The 17110-nt window shown below is 36.7% G+C and overlaps 1 protein-coding gene across 1 annotated transcript in view; it reads left to right on the top strand.

The window, feature by feature from the left end:
• RGS7BP (regulator of G protein signaling 7 binding protein) overlaps positions 1-11135 on the top strand; it is a 34363-nt gene extending 23228 nt beyond the window's left edge. The window contains exons 4-6 of the mRNA XM_066338662.1: positions 7335-7482; positions 8719-8789; positions 10295-11135. Of these exons, the coding sequence (XP_066194759.1) occupies positions 7335-7482; positions 8719-8789; positions 10295-10386 (311 nt within the window). The 3' untranslated portion in view covers positions 10387-11135. The remainder of the gene's footprint in view (positions 1-7334; positions 7483-8718; positions 8790-10294) is intronic.
• Positions 11136-17110: the final 5975 nt, after the last annotated feature.

The following is a 17110-nucleotide window of genomic DNA, read 5'->3' on the forward strand; positions in this document are numbered from 1 at the left end:
GCTGGGAGAGGACACAACCAGGACAGCTGACTGCAGCTGACCCAAGGGATATTGCAGACCATGTGGCATCATGTTCAGCATATAAAGAGAGGGTAAGATGAAGGAAGGCAAGGACATGGAAAGTGATGGCATTGTCTTCCCAAGTCATCACTACACATGAGGTAGCCTTGTTTTCCTGGGGATGGCTGAACACCTGCCTACCCATTGGGAGGGGTGAATAAGTTCCTTGTGTTGCTTTGTTTGCATGCATGGCTTTTGCTTTACTTGTTAAACTGTCTGTACCTCAACCCAGGAGTTTTCTCACTTTTGCGCTTTCAGTAGTCTCCCTCATCCCACCAGGGGTGAGCAAGTCAGCAGTACTGTGGGGCTCCACTGATGTCCAAAGTTAAACCACAGCAAGCACCAAACTGTAAAATGAAATATATATCTATAGATGGGTTTTCAGTTACTAAAAAGGAGCTGTATTTCTGTTTGTCATCATACTTAGAGAAGTGTGTCTTACCAGGTATGTATCACTAATGTCCTCATCATTTAAAACTCTGATTATTTTTTAAAAAGAGGGGTTCCTTAAGTTTTAGCTGTCATTAGTCAGATGAGTAGGCAAACAGTGATGTTATTAGATGTATTTGTTGGGCAAGACATGTTATTAATAGTGCTGCTGTTACCGTTAGTTTTCTCCTCCCCTTGCTGTTTCCAGTAAATTGTTCTTACCTTAAGCTGTGATCTTCACCTTCTGTGCCTCCAAGTCTCAGCTCCAGCCTGCCCCAGCAGAAAGAGGAGGGGGGGAGAGAGAGTAGCCTGTGGTTCAGGAGAATGTCAGTGATAGCATTAAATTGGGGAGTATCCTTCCTAAAACACTACCATAACAAAGGGTAGATAAATATGATTCAAAAGATGCCCACCTTTATAAAAGCAAGTACTAGACTTGGAAATTAAAGATGTCCTCACTTCAGCAAAAACCCATCTCTCTAATCATTTCATACTTGAATAGCTGCCTACTGAAAGGAAGATGTAGTAATGCTGATAATTTACTGAATAGTTTTCTTAGTAACCTCATTGCTCAGTGATCGCACAGGCTGATTAGGGCTGTATCTGTGCTGATTATAACTACTCTTTCCCCAGACAGTATCTCATCAATAAAAAAAATTAAAAAAATTAAAAAAAAAAAAAAAAACCAAAAAAACCAGGTAAAGACAAGACAGAATTCTGTAATGAACTGTAATAAAGGTCTTGTAATGAACATGTTGCATTTCCTGTCATGCTAAAAGGTCCTGTAGTGTACTTTTCATATCTAGCTGTAGAATACTACTAAAGCCAGGGATATTTTTATTATGAAAGTAAGAATGGGAGATTTGTAAATGCTTAACGGAGCTTCTCAATTATTTTCTCAAGTCAAAAATAAGTCTATAAAATAGGAAGAGAGATAATTAGCCAACACATTGTAGAACAAGATAATAGTAGCTGTCAAAATGAGTCACCATTTTTAAGATAGATTGTGCTGCATTTCCTAGCATTGGCAACAGTTGTCAAACCATCCTCTGAGCTGCTGAAAGTAAATAGCTCAATGTCTTGTCTCTCCCTTGCCTCTCTTCTCATCGCCTCTGAATGGAATCTACATTAATAACTTAAACTAAACATCACTTTAGAAGTCTAAAGTTGGATAAGAGGAGTTACAGTTTAGTTCCTATCTGGCAATACTTTGATAGACATCAGTTTCTCACTACAGAGAGAGTCATGGTAGCTATTCTGTCCTTGCCAAATAGAGTGTTTTAGAGATAAACACATTAACTTGGCTCCAGGCTTCTGTGACATTCTTTGAAAAAAATGCACAGTAGGCAAAAACTATTTGAATATGCAATAGACAATTGCTTTTTTAAATTAAAGATTTAATATTGGCAACACCTAGAAGTACTGCAAGGGCATGATGCAATGATGGAAATTCCAGTCCTGTGTTGTTTTTTCACCATGAAGGAAGCTGCACACTAGACAGGCACCCAAAGGGGCAGTGAAATACCTGTTCTTCGACATGCTGATAACTCAAATAGTCCTAAGCAGTCTGATGCAAGCTGGCCCTTTACACTAGATGACTTTGCAACCTATTTATTCTGGGTTCTGACAGCACATACTGTTTTCAAAGGAGCGCTCTGAACCCATACTTTTGGTTGATTTCTTTACTTACAGAGAATGACACTTCAGCTCAGTTGAAGCACGTAAATTTATCTCTAGGAAGGAAGGAGACAGTAACTTCACTATTACAAGAGATATTATGATGCTTCTGTATATAAGTTTTTTGTTTCTTCAGCTGCTTAGTTTTTCAGAGTCTTTCATCATCTGAGTGGGCATATTAAAAAAGCTTGTGTCCAAAGAGTGCTGCCCTTACAGTCTTTGCTTAACCCGCAAGTGTGCATGTCTGGTGTTCTTGTTGTGGCTTGAAGCTAATTTCTGAGAGTAATTTTTTTTTCCATTTGAATGCAATATTTCCCTTCTCTAGCCCTCTTACCTGCCAAACAACTTGTTTGTTAGGTTTTTAAACCCCCCCATGAGATTTCATCAATTCATGTTCTTACACAGGAGGCAGCAGAGATTCAAGTAGAATGACATGCAGACTGTTCTCGGCATCCCGTGGCTTATAAATAATAATGTGGGTATTGGTACCTTGATCAGAATTTATCAAGCAAGTTATAGAACTTCTAAGTTCTATAAGGCAGTGTGCTGATGGTGATGTTCTTTTCCCAAGAGAAACTCAGCCAGTAGGAAAGAGATGCCATATTAGGAAAGAGATTTTCTTAGAGAAACACCGCCCAAAAATTTGAAGGTTTGAGCTCTGGGTCTTTTGACTGCCTTTCACAGGACATATCATCTTCTCGTATCTCCTTAGCTTTCTTTTCAGCTGAACAAATAAATATTCCTTTATTTGCTATATATATCTCAATCTTCCTGTACAGAAATTTCTTGCATATTTACAGTGCTTTAGAGTAACTTACTGCTGTCATAGAACCTCTACTAGAAAAGTCAGATGGTCTGTTATTTCCTTGACATTTAACTGCCACAGTGGGGCCAAAAGCCATAAATATTTGCAGCTGTGTTATGCAGTAAGTAAACTGAGGTAAGTGCTCTAAAATAATTTTTTGTAAGATACATACACGACAAAAGCCCAATGTTGAGAATATATAATGATTCAATAGTTCAGCATTCAGAAAGTTTGCAAAGGGCACAAGGAATCATGCCTAAGTATCTTTAATTCGTGCTTTGTAGTTACTAGGTCTTGGGTTGCCTGTTCATTTAGTGTATTACTCCTCCTTTCCATAATTCCAGAAGTTCTGGCCAACTAATACACTTAAAAATACTTATTTGGGCATACACTTTTCTTTTATCCTAAGTTTTTAGTGTCATATATTATATTTATCGCACACCATGAAGAAAAAAAAAAATCAGTTATGTCATTGTAATTGAGATGTGTGTCCAGCCTGACATGTATAAAACACAGGTGAGGGCAGAATGATACCAGCACTAACCAAAGTGATAGATACATTTATAGTCATGCAAAAAGGCACGAATTGAGTCTTACAGGAAAATCAAGCACATATACTACTTGTGTTTCATGTAAGAAGTTCATATGGTTAATGGTTGTATTTCCAGTACGTGTTGTGTGATAGCAATATGTGTGTTCTTAAAATAGTAACTAAAGTTGATAGCTCATGTTACAAACTGCAAAAAATAAGTGCTCGGTTCAGTGGAGAGATTTTTTGCTTTTTGGCTTTGTTTAAATGACATGGTTTTTAGAGTTTCGAAGGGGAAAGGAAGGATTGTTTAATGGTTGTGATACAATCTCAGTGTTCTATTTGAAGACTGGTAGATATGTGTTATTACTTAAGAATATCACTTATACAAGAGGGATAAAGATGCAAGAGTGTAGCAGAGCACACAGGTATGAAGAAACAAATCAGGAGACTCACCCATTCTTATTTGGATGTTATGAAGAAACCAAGGAATGGAAGAATAACGACCGTGGAATGAGGGTAACACAACTTCTACCACAAAATTGTTGTTCCTATTGGATTTTCTTCAATAATACTATTTTCAGTGAGACAGTCTCCAGGTTCTGCAGGTCCCAAGTGTAAGTACAGAAGTAAATTCATCAATACTGCTGTTAGCCGTATTTGTCAAGTACGTTTTTTACTTCTTACACAATTCTTTCCATTCCCCTTTGTAGGTTTTCCTGCTCTTGTACTTCAGCTGTGATATATAGCTTGTGCATTTATCCTTAGTTGCCAGGTTAGAAATCTGATGTAAACACTGCTCTCTTTTCAGTAGAGGGACTCTCTCAGCTTTGTTAGTCTGGTGTTCCCCTCAAAGACCTCTAGTTCCTCTGCAGTGAAATCTAACTAACACTAAGGTACATTTTTTTTGTCTTCTTAATTTTTTTCATTTATCACAGTTTCTGTGCAAATTAGGTGATGACTAAGAGTAGGTGCTAGGGTTGCATGACAGAAGCAAGCACAGAGATCACCACAGAAGCAATAAAAGGAGCACAATAGGTGAGGCACATAAAAACAGATGATGTATGTAACCTTACTGAACTGACAATTTTCTGCCCTCTTATTTATCCCCACTCAAGTTTGATCCTCAGCATTATTTAACTAAATTGATTCAATTTCAGATCAAAAGTGTTTTCTGCTTCTTAAAGTTGAAAAGAAAAGCTGAATTACTGGTGGGAAATGGAAGAATACATCATTGCAACTAAAATTGTGAAAAATCTTTCCACTGACTAAATTGAAAGTAAAATTTAGGGTTCATACCCATTTTTGAAGTCTCAATGAGAGAAGATATCCTTACCAGCCTCTGTAAAGATGAAAAGATTAAGAAGCTTTTGTTTCCCTACAGGCTTTTGTTTCCCTACAGGCTGTGACAGTGGTAGAAATGTTAAGCCTGAGTCATACATTATTCAGGCAAAGCCTTTATTATTAGCTGACTCTTTAACTGCTTTCAAGAGACTGAGCAAATGATCTGAAATTCAAGAAAGACTTCATGAATTGCTCACAATACAACAGAATTACTGCTAAAGAGCTTTTTCCAGTTGAAAAGAGATCTGTGTCATTCATTCTGCCCGATCTGCAAGAGCTTGTCTTTGTGCTGACAGAAAGAACATTATGGTCCCTGCTTCTGTTCTCAAGCTGAAAAAAAGAACCTTTACTATTATTTTATCTAGTGCTGTTACTGTCTCCATTGAAACACCTTTCATGTCCCTGAAGGATGCATCTCTTCAGCATGTCACAAAATGTTAGGTCAGGGTTCCACCATAACACTTAAAAATAATGGAACAATCCCCTAATATCCTGTTTCATGAGTAATGCCTTGTGATATCAGTGGCAAGTTAGATGATTTACCTAAAACCTTTTTAGTGAAAAAGTAATATGTGAGATATTGGTAATATTATGTTGTCTAGTGCTATTTCCCTTTTTGTGATGGGAAAAAATAATGAAGCTTGTGTGACTCTACATTGAAAACTGTATCATATGAATCACCTTAAAATACCAGCATAAGCTGCAGTTAAGGACAAGAAAAATTAGAACGTTAAGCCTACAGGGTGTTGCAGAGTAAAACGTGCAGTCTGTGAGGCAGGCTTAGTCTGCTGTTCCACAAGCAGTTGTGTCATCTTACAGCATAACAGCTTGCAACCAACAGAAAGGTCTTGGTCTCTTTCTGTCTGTCTCCCCTTCCTTATAATGACTTGCATTCTTCTTCCTTTTCACTGCTTTTGGAAAAAGGAGTGATATGATTCTCGTTTTCTGGAACTTGCTCCTGGACATGTAGGGGTTTTGATTGACCTTACTTAAACCACTTAATCAGAAAATGTCACATTTTGTTTTTCCTTTTCTTGGAGTCATTTCAATTGCAAAAGTGGATCACAGAAGAATTTGGCAAAACACAAGTTAGTGGATGCCAGTAAGCAGCAAAGAGAGGACACAGGATATTCTTCTATAGAGGCTAAACTTGTTATGGTCAGGTCATGCACTCTCTAGGATTCATTTAGATAACTGGGCTTTGTACTGGCTTCAAAGAGCATTAAAACATAAAGCAAGTATCTTCAAGTAGGATAAGCAACATCTAGTTTGAGACAGGTAGCTAAGAATAGCTTTTTTTTCTTTCTTTTTTTCAAAGGAATAATTTGCCAGAACGCAACTGTTTAGATAACTTATGCAAAAATATTATCTTATAATCCAGGAATTTCTAGATTTTAAAAAAATTTCTAGATTTTAAAAATCTTTAAAAAGATTACCTGTCTGATAGCAGGGATATATATTTGTGATGTGGAATAGTATACCATGGTCTGCAATCTTGTTCTCTAGTGTCCCAGAAAAATGGGCTGACTGACCACTGCTCTATTAGCTGATCTTGCTCTTCATGTACTTTGTCAGACCTTAGAGGAACTACTCAGATCTGTCTTGAAGTCAAAATTTTTTCCTATTGCAAAAATGGCAAAATGAAAAAGCATTTCCTGTTCCTTTTTGTACTACTGGTTTAAATGTTGACACTTGTCTGGGATGCACTCCAGTGTGAATTTTTCTTCTGTATTTGGTGCCAGAATTGTACTTGCCACTGTGGAAAAGCAATGCTATCAGGTAGTCCAAAGGAGATTTGCAGAGTTACCAAAATGTTCTACCAATGTTTAACTCTCTTGCATGCTCCATTATCTTGATCCAGTCCTTTATCCCATTCTCCCATTCTCTTCCTCACAAAAGCCCTGGAACATCTGTCATGAAGTCCCACCCCTCCCCTTCAATTTCAACACTACATTTAATTTTTATACATGGAGCACAGATTAGGTAGGTGTCAACACAGAAATTCAGAACTTAACGCATTTGGGTTGTGGGTGGTGTGGCAGCTTTATATGCTGTTAAATAATAAAGTACAAAAAAATTTCATATTTTTGTTTTCTGTTTTCCCTCAGTATTGCTGTAGTACTCGGAGATGTGGATTGCAATGTTTTTCAATGTCAGTGTTTTGAAGTTGTTTCCAGAACATGTGTTACAGTTTCCTCATTTATTTTATTCTGTTTTGTCTTCTGGCTTTTATTTTGTGTTCCATGAGAGCCACTGGAGTTTAATTGAACCCTTTCGAAGTGGTAAGAGTAACATATGGCAGCACTCTGATTTGTAGCTTGGTGTGGTCTGCTCTGCTTCTGAACAGTTCATACTCTGAGTTTGCATTTAAGCAGTCTTTTTCTCCATTGTATTGTGCAAGGTCAAGTTCAAAGCATCAATTAGATAATTTGAGTATCCATTTTAATCCATAAATAATGGGGATACATGTTTTGTTTAAATATTTTAAAGGAAAAGAACCTAGTGGCCCACCCAAGACCTTAGATACTAAAGTGGAGGAGAATTCTGAAGTACCTATTTTAGAAGACACGTCATTGTCACCAACAGATATTCAACAGCATCTATGGCAGGTTTCCACAGATATTGATAACACTGAAAGGTACGTGTGCACTTCATTCCTAAATGAACAGATTTTTTTCTGGGATTTATTTAGTCTTCTTTACTTTGACAGTCAGTGTTGCTACTATGAAAATTATAAACAAATTAAATAACCTGTTAACTTCTCTGGTGTAATTTAACAGTTTCTGATTTTCTGAAACATGCCTGAAATAGTCTGGACTCCAATTCTGAATTACAATATCAAAGACAAGAATCCAATTCATTTCAGTTAGTTCTGTCCATTAAATTTGGAAGTTTTAGGAGGGGAGGTGAGTGTTGTAGTGCTCTGATCTTACCCTCTTAACTACGCAGTTGAAAGACAAAAATGAGACCTTTGCTAGAGAGTAATCCTGATGGTCAACATTTCTTTGCAAAAAGTCCTATTTTGAGGTTTTGTATATTAACTCGCTGCTGAGATTTGAATTGTTAATCATGCTTATTTACATAACGCCAAATTCTGTTCTAGTGGGCCATAATATGGAGAATAAACAGAGCAATTTTTTACTAATCATGCTGCTGCATTTCTGAGAACCAATTTATGTGTAGATGAATGAAGCAAGACCATATTGGTTATAAATCCTGAAAGCATTAAGGCATTACAAGCCTGTAGGTCTGCCATCTATGGGTAAAATGGAAACCATTTGGAAATTTCTGGCCTCTTTCAAAATATACCAAAATATATTTTGCCTTTGGAGATGATGTGTTACCTTTTCCGTCATCTCCCTTTCAGAAAATCTAATGCCAGGGTCCTCCCAAGGCAGGTGAGAGTGATAGCTCTGTTTCTAAAATTTTCATATTATGTGCTGTGTTAAGTATCATGGGTTAGTTGCACATGTTAAAGTTTTCTTCTGAACAGTAAAACACACTCATGGCAAAATATACAAAATGCTTGTAAGGAGTGATATTAGAAAATGATATTAATACTAGCTAATACTAATTTTAAGGCATATTGTGTATTTTGCCACCGAGATCACATTGTACCCCCAAAGCCTTTTAATATGAAATATTCTAGTGCCAGAATAAGTCATAAATTTGAACCAGGAAAGATTACTATCAGACTTTTATAAAAGTGCTCTCCTGTCTTCTGATATGTGTATATAAACCAAATGCTTGCTCAATAGCTTTTTTTTGTATTTATTGCTCCATTGTTTTAGCATATAAAGCTATACTAGGAGCCACTCCCATGCAGTCTTCAACTGTTTTTCCATTGTATCTTTTTAAACTGTTGTATCCACAGGGATATGAGAGAAATGAAAAACCTTTTAAGTAAACTCAGGGAGACTATGCCTTTACCACTGAAAAATCAAGGTAGGTTTTGATTATTTTTTTTATTTAGTAAAAACTAAGATAAAAGAAGGGTTTTCCTTCCTTTATATACAAAAAACCCAAGGGTTCTTTAATGGAAACTACAAAAAGAAAAATCTAGGCAAAATCTCTTCCCGCTGATTCAGTAGAGCTGGAATCTAGTGGTCTTTAGCCTCTTGAGTGTCACATGAAGAATTCTGGAATTTATAGATACAGTATCTGTAGATAAAATAATAGACTTTTCCTGGTGAAAGGCAGAAACACAACTACTTCCCAGTGTCTAGAGTCCTTCTTGGCAATGAAGGTGCAAACTGCACAGACCATGACAGGGATCCTTCTGAGTGACGTGGTTTGTGATGCAGTAGTTTGCTTCACTCTTAAAGGCTTGTAGCTTCTGTGACGGGACACTGACTCTCTGCAGAAAAGCTACTTTTCCTTGAATCTGGCACCAGGTTGCTTTTCCTATCAGGCACCCCATAGAAATTCTGCACAGGTGGGCAGGATCTCCATCCTATCCCTGTATTTAGCAATGAGCCTTCATTTTGTTGGCACGTTAAATACTCCACATCTACAGGCACTCTCTTTGTTCCTGAGAACAGCATTAAAAAGATAAGAATTTTTCTTTTTGATTTCTTCTTGATAATGCGTGTTCCTTAAATGTGATGGAGTCTTTGCACAGTAGCAACTGATGAAATGTATTGAATGTGTCCTAGATCTCATCCCAGGTAACTAAGCAGCATAACATTCATCATAATATGCTAAGAGATGAATATAGAATGATTGAATTCATTATACAAGTAAGAATTCGTGGCAGGATAGCTTGATTGAAAGCTATGTTGAAAGGAAAAAGGGAATTAATCACTTGTGATACAGACATAACCATTGTAAAGACTGGAAGAGTGATAGAAGGTCCAGGCTTAGTCTAGAAGAAAAGAGTGTGCTGGAAATAAGGAAGGGAAAGACAAGTTTGGGGGGATATAATGTGTAGAGAATGAATTCAGAATAGAGATAAAGGCATACAGAATTCTTTTTTGTTGCCTGGTGTCTACACTGCCCTTCAGTGCTGACCAGAAAATCACTGACCCCCTGTGCAGCAGGATAGGAAGCATCCCAGAGTTATAAAACTCAGATATGCCCTAGGATCAGGTAATCATAATTATTATGGAGATCCTGTTAATTAGCATTATAAGACTCTCACAGGCAAAATTCAGGTTATTATTTCTCTGTGCTCTGTGGGTTCTACCACATTACAGAAAGGGCTGCCAAGTGTTGGAATGAATGCCCAGGGAGGTGGTGGAGGTATTGAAGAAAGGATTGAACCTTAGTGCCATGGTCTGGTCGATGTGGTGCTGATCAGGCTGGACTCAATTTTCGACATCTTTTGCAACATAAATGATTCTGTGATTCTGTGATCATGTAGGTGTTATTAGGACACAAAAATGATACCATTTCTTTTCTGTGCACATGTGTACATGCTGATGTTAAAATGTGGGGTTTTTTCATCACAGATGATAGCAGCCTCCTAAACTTGACTCCATATCCACTGGTAAGAAGACGGAAGCGAAGATTCTTTGGATTGTGTTGTCTTGTCTCAAGTTAGAAGATTAAGCACAGAAGCACCAAGGAGATCATGACTTTGATTAAACCATTATTATTTGACTAGTGAAAAGATGAAAGTGGCTAATCTTGATTATAGAGTATATTTTCTACACTAGGCTATTCGTTTTTGTGTTCTGCTCTGTCCCCCCTTTCAAATAAGGGTTTTAATACTTTCAAATTATGGTGATCAAAAAATGGCTGTGGAATAGATCTAGCATATTTAAAACTTTTTAAAGTATCTTTTGCATGCTTACTTTCAATCACTCAAAGAAGACACATGAATTATGGTTCATAGATCATTTTAGAGGGTTTTTTTTAATTGTTTGAGCTGCAGGTTAAAGTTTGTGCATAGTACAGTACTCTTACAAGTATCATATTAAAATCATACTCTAACAGTCTTTAAGCATAAGAGAAGAACATTTGATCATTCTCTCACAGTCTTTAAGCATAGGAAACTATATAAGAGCAAAACTATTAAAGTTCTAAGACATTCAAACAATATTGTAACAGAATTTGTATAAAATCTCCAGTTGCTTTTTGTGCTGTCATTTATATTTAGTCTTCCACTGTATCTCAACTTCAAAGCTTTATAGAAAAATACCTTAATTTATGATACAAAAAACATATATGAAAATAGTTAAGACTTGTAAATACAGAGAAATCATAATACCTACAAACTGTACAATACTTAGAAGCAACAGATTTCCTTTTAAGCCAATAGTATATCTACCAGCTTTGGGGAAAAAAATGTATTAAAAGAAGGTTCATTAAAATAAACAATGTAAGACGCAACGCCAACCCATTTTGTTGCCAGTAGAATTCAAAGCATGGTGTCTGCATATCAGTAAGTATTGGTCTTACAAGGCATGCCAGAATTATCTCCAACTGTGAGATATTAAACGTTTTACATTGTTAATAAAGTTTTTTATTTAAATTAAATGTTGTCTTGTTTCTAGCTGTATTGACAGACTATGTATTTTTTCTGATTTTGTTGTCAGAGTACTACACAAATTTGTGACAATATTTCCATTTCAACTAGTATGTTTACAAAGACAGGTTAAAAAAAATATGCATGACTATATTCTTTAAATAACACAAAAAAAGGTTAACTTCAATGTGTGAACTGTTCTTAGGTATACATATTTTTAAGCATCTGAAATGGGGAGATCCCTGCACACAGAACTGTGTGCTTGTGAGAGCAAACAACATTTTTAAGAATGGAATCGAAGTCCAGAGCACAGTGGTTTTTTCAGCGTTTATTCTTTAAAGTTTTCTGCACATTTCCCATGAACCTTGTGCTCACTAATCAGAGCTGTCCCTAACAGGAAGCACTGACATATTTTCATTAGAAGTCTCAAAGCGGAAGAGTCACTCTATGACTCCATCCCCACAGATACACCATGTTTTGCAACTGTTAAAACTTAGGAAAAACAACTCCTGGTGTCTAGTGGCTATTAAAAATACTGTCTGCAAAGCCGATAAGTAGTTACAATTAACCAATCAATTTTTGTTCAGCGTAAGTGAAAAAAACAGGCGTTAATGCCAGAAGAAGTGTATGAATTCAAAACTGAATGTACAGTGATGCCATGAGAAAGAAAGGAGGAAACTAAATTTCACACAAGATTTCTCTGAAAGTCCTGTGTTATTGGTACACACAGAGAATCAGATGGGCAGATAAAGCAGTGACCTTCTCTAATTCATTACCTGCCCACATACCATCACAAGGAATTTCATATGCCAGTTTACATGACAGCTCATATCTCTGTGTTATAACCACAGTTATTACAATGGAATATACATTAGTAAGAGAAATGTATAGACATTTTAAATAATGTTATTAACCTCTTGACATCAGGCATACCACAATGAGTTCCCTAACTTCAGCACATTCTGTGATAGGCTTGGATATGTTGTCTTCAAAGCCCTTGGAGATTGCAATATATTGAAGTGTACAATAGTATGCATCCTTGTATGTTTTACTATTCTGGAAACTTCTGCGATGTTTCTTCCTCCTCAGCTAAAAACTACTAAAATTGCAGTCTTTGCTTGTTTTGAAGCCTTTCTATAATTGTAAGCAATCTAGCATCTTACTTAAAATCTTTGTATTATACTTCCTGCTAATCCTAATTGGACACATGCTGTAATTCCCAAGCTTTATGACTATTTAAGCAATATTGGTGCTCAAGGGTGAATGGAAGTTAACAGATAGTGACATGAACCAAGTCCTCAAATCTGAATTGAAGATGTGTCAAAGAATAAATTGGTTTACATAGGAATGCAGTGGATTATCTTTTACTAATTCAAAGGGAAAGAAAAGACACTTATTTTTAAGCCCCAGAACATGATGTCAGTAAAAGAAAAAGTTAGTGATATTACTATATTTTAGTTTAATTACTATAGTTTAGTTTAATTAAAAAAAATAAATTCCCAAATGCATGGAAACATACCATTCAGGGAGAATAATGAGGAAAGCAGCACTTGCTTTCTAAATCCTTCTTGGAGTTTGAACATTTTGAGTGTTATGAGTTAAAGGCACCATAATCCTTTTGCAGGATAGGAAGCAAGTAAAAATTCCTCCCACCAAATATGTCAAGTTTTACCAACTGTTTTTTTACCACAGCTCTGCAGCTCCAGCTTTTCAAAACCAGATTATTTATAGCCACCTTCCATTGCTCGCACCCATTTTTCACAGATATTTCATGTAAAAAAAAAAAAATCTAAGAAATATCTATATACACTGTAAATTTTTTGGAGCAGAATCAAAATACAAGCATATGGCAGTAGACAGCACACTAACACATGCAGGTTGCATGTTGACTTACCCAAATTGAGAAGCTACCGTGCAAAATCTGCATGTTAACTTGCATCATGAGTCCATGTATGTCCAATACAACTTAGAAAATCTATGTCAGAGAATGGGAGAAATACAATAACCAACTTCTATCCCATCTGAGGAATAAATATACAGTGGAGCACTAAGTGCCTTTTGGTCTTATGTCTGTGTAATGGTGAAATTCCTTCTTACCTCTGTAGGAGTTTTTGTGCCTGTTGTCCAGGTTTGTGGACAAGAGACAAGAGAATCTAAAAAGAAAAGAGAGGCAAGAGAAGCTCAAGAAAACCTAGTTCTGCTCATAGTTAGTCATAAATTACTCCAGTCAATGAAGAGATTTTTAGCATTATTTTGGGAAGTTTTTGGCCATTTTAAGTTACAGAACCTTGAAGGCACTGACTGATGTGCAGGAAAACTTACCCTTTCCAGCAGAACCAACCTTTTCTGCTTCAAAAAGAACTGGTACTAAATACAGGTGGGCAGGACATATTTTATAAGGATCATTGTGTGGCATAAGCTGTAACAATGACATTTAACTGTTCTACAACTGAATAATTCATCTCAAATTCATCTCAAACTGCTTTGCCTGAGATTCTATTTTCCTGTATCAGTTTTACAAAAATAGTCCCATCTGCATTTCAAGAGGTACACCTTTACTCCTGAATTGGTGGTTGTACCCTCTAATGTGGTGTTTTGTTTCAATTTAGGCTGTTCCCAGTGTGTGCATAATCTTCTGCCCAGATCTAGTCTTATGTTGCCAGTCTTAAACATTTTCCTGCCTGAACTCACTTGGTTTTGAACTACCAGTCCCCATCTCACCACTACTTTGAGCCTTTACTCTTATTTTGTGTCATCTGTACAATTTCTTGGAGTGGTATTTTCTCACTTCCATTTTTTAAAAATGTATTAAGTACCAGTAGAAATGGGTCCAAGAGAGCACCTGTTTCTATTTGTCCAGTCTGTTGCTGTCTAATGCAGGCATACCTTCATTTGAACCATTATATGTTCCCTCTTCCCTCAGCTCCCTCTTCCAGTTGTTGTTTCCAGCTCTTCTGGGACAGCAGATCTTTGATGAAAACAAAGTCTGCCAATTTTTAGTCTAAATCTACTCCTGGACAATTAATCAGGTACACAATGTGTTTCTTACAGGTTGACTTTATTCTTCGTTAAATTTCTCTGATAGTCAAAATTCTGCCAGGATATTTCATTGACTATTATACTAGGTTAAAGCCTCATCAAAATATACAGTACAGATAAATAAGGATTAATCACTCCTTCACAGTACACTTTCTCAGTGGGACAAATACTCAGTTTACACAGAAATCAGTAAATAACTGAATACATCTTACTGATGTTTAAATGGATTCTACTAAATAGTCTTTTTCAGGCTTTTCTTCTTTATTGCTATTATTTAAACTATAACATTGCTTTTCTAGATAACTGTTCTTTCAGTCATCTTTCTCAAATATTTTCCCCTAATTTCTTTGCTTTCTTTATTCGTGTACCTCTTGTTTTCTCACTTCGTGTTCTTTATGGATTGTCATAGTAGAATTTGTTGTGAACAGTGTGAATGTTCTGGCACTTTTACTACAGAAGCATTTTTGAAATGTTTTTCTCTATTCATCCTTATAATTATTTATAGTGATTTACATCTTAGAATTTCTATATGCCTTTCTCAGGTACTATTGCCTTGGGGCAGAGGCATTGAAGTTAGAGGCATCAAGTGTGTGTTTGCCCAAGAGAGTGTGTGGTGTGTGGTAATTCTCACAAGGTAAGGATAGGTTGGCTGCCCAACACAAGGCAATGTCAAAAATACCTTTTAACAGCTTCACCACTGGCTCTGCTGTGCAAACTTCAGAGCACAACTGAATGATCAGTTGAGTGTAAAAGTTTGGGATGATTGACATTCTGTTTTGCATACACAGAGACTGTGTCCTTTTTTGTCTGGGAAGAGATGATGTGAGGAGCTACAAAAGATGATCTTCTAAAAATACATCCCAGGAGTTCCTAGAACTGATTATTACATGAAACAGATAACAAGCACCATGTCAGATTCATTACTCATGATACTTGTCAGAGGGTCCAGCAGCTATGACATTCTTTCCTGTTGTCAGCTACAAAAGCAGTAAATAGTTCAATATGCATTATCTCGGCAGCTTTCATGTCCTTAAAGAACAAGCCTGTAAATGTTACTCAGTTCATTCTAAGCAGCTAGATGCTGCAATTTTTTTTTTAATCTAGAATTGCCTTGTTGAAATTCTGAGCTTATGATTCTTCACTATGACTTATTTTTGAAAGGAAAAAGAAACCAAAACCTTCCAGTTGTAGAGCTGCATAATACTACTGCATCACAGAGTTTTGTTTTTGTTCTGCCTCTTATATACCCATGGCTAGGAGTTTTCTTTGTCCATCATTTATCCTCCCTTGCAGAGTGCACAAGAATGAACACAATACCATTGAAGAGAGCTCAGAATACAACAGAGGAAGTACCTGATCAAACTGCAGGAGATATTCAGAAAGAGTCCTGTAAACAACACAAGTTGACACTACCAACTGACAAAATCCTTAAAGTAATATTCATACAAATTTCAGTGGTAGCAGAGCTTGCAGTGGTAACATTGGCCTTTTTGGCCAGCTTGGAAATAACACTCGAGATAATTTTAGTAAGGAGGTAATATAAAAGGGGATCTTTATTTGAAGGCCTTCAGGAGCAGTTATGGAAAGATGTCCACAAAAGCTCACCCCCTAGGTGTGAGTACATTTTTATAGGTATTAGGAAATTAGCATAATTGATAAAAATTAGGACAAGTGGTGATGCAATTCCCCACCAGGTCAAGCACCTTCTCTGGAGCCCCCACTTTGTTGATGAGACTGTATCTCAAAGAGTTGTTCTTGGCATTGGTTCCCAGGAAGAATCAAGACAGTAGAGAGCCTTGTACCCGCCACCAGGGCTTGGAGCTCTGGAATTTGTCTTTCTGTTTAGGGAAAGGCCATGGGAAAGTACTGGGAAAACTAGCTACTAATACAATAGGTGACAGAGATACAAATATGTGTGAAGAATACAGGGAACATATACAAGAAAAAAAAAAGGCAAACCCCACATGGCATCAATACAGGAAACTAATATTACATTGCAATCATTGATGTACACACCACTTCCCTCATGCTGCAAAATGATGCTAGTAAGCAGGTAGAAGACTTCATAATTTTAAACTTCTGAAGATGGCAAGTATATTGTTAAAATGCCTCTAAAGACCATGAAAACTACTAAGTATTGCACTATCACTTTGCCAGAATCTAAAGAGAAAAATACTGAATTATTGTTAAGCCATCCTAATCTGATATGTATTCAAACAGGGTAATACAAGTTATATGAAAATATTTATGTTGAAAGTAGCTTTCAATTACTCTAGGCACACTGAAAAAATGTGTATGTTCTAAGCTGTGAAAGAGACTGAAGGGTTTTCCTCAGTGTATCACAAGTTGCAGAGATTGCTGAAGCTGTCATTTTTGTGCTGTGAAGGTGCATTTCCTCTGGCTATTCATGAAACAAGAGCTTCATTAAAACTGCATTTCAGTTATTCCAGGCTTTGGAGCATTTTACAGCACTGTTTCCCAGCTTAGCAGCTAGATTGCCAATGTGCACATTTTTCTTCCACTACCTGAGAAAGATGATTGAAGGAAACACCCAGGTATCTGCTTTTGTTTCCTGGTGCCTATTGACAGAGCCTGATTCGCATTTCAGAGTTCATTGTAAGGCACATGGAGGTTGTTGACTCTTCATTCCTCCACGGACTTGGCATACCCACCCCACATACGACTCACATGCTTTATTCTTGTCTTTCTTTCTGGAAATAGGCATTTCACTCTGTGGCTGAGATAAGCTGACAGGGAA

Source organism: Sylvia atricapilla, chromosome Z (assembly GCF_009819655.1).
Source record: "Sylvia atricapilla isolate bSylAtr1 chromosome Z, bSylAtr1.pri, whole genome shotgun sequence".
In the NCBI taxonomy this organism is placed as follows: Eukaryota; Metazoa; Chordata; class Aves; order Passeriformes; family Sylviidae; genus Sylvia; species Sylvia atricapilla.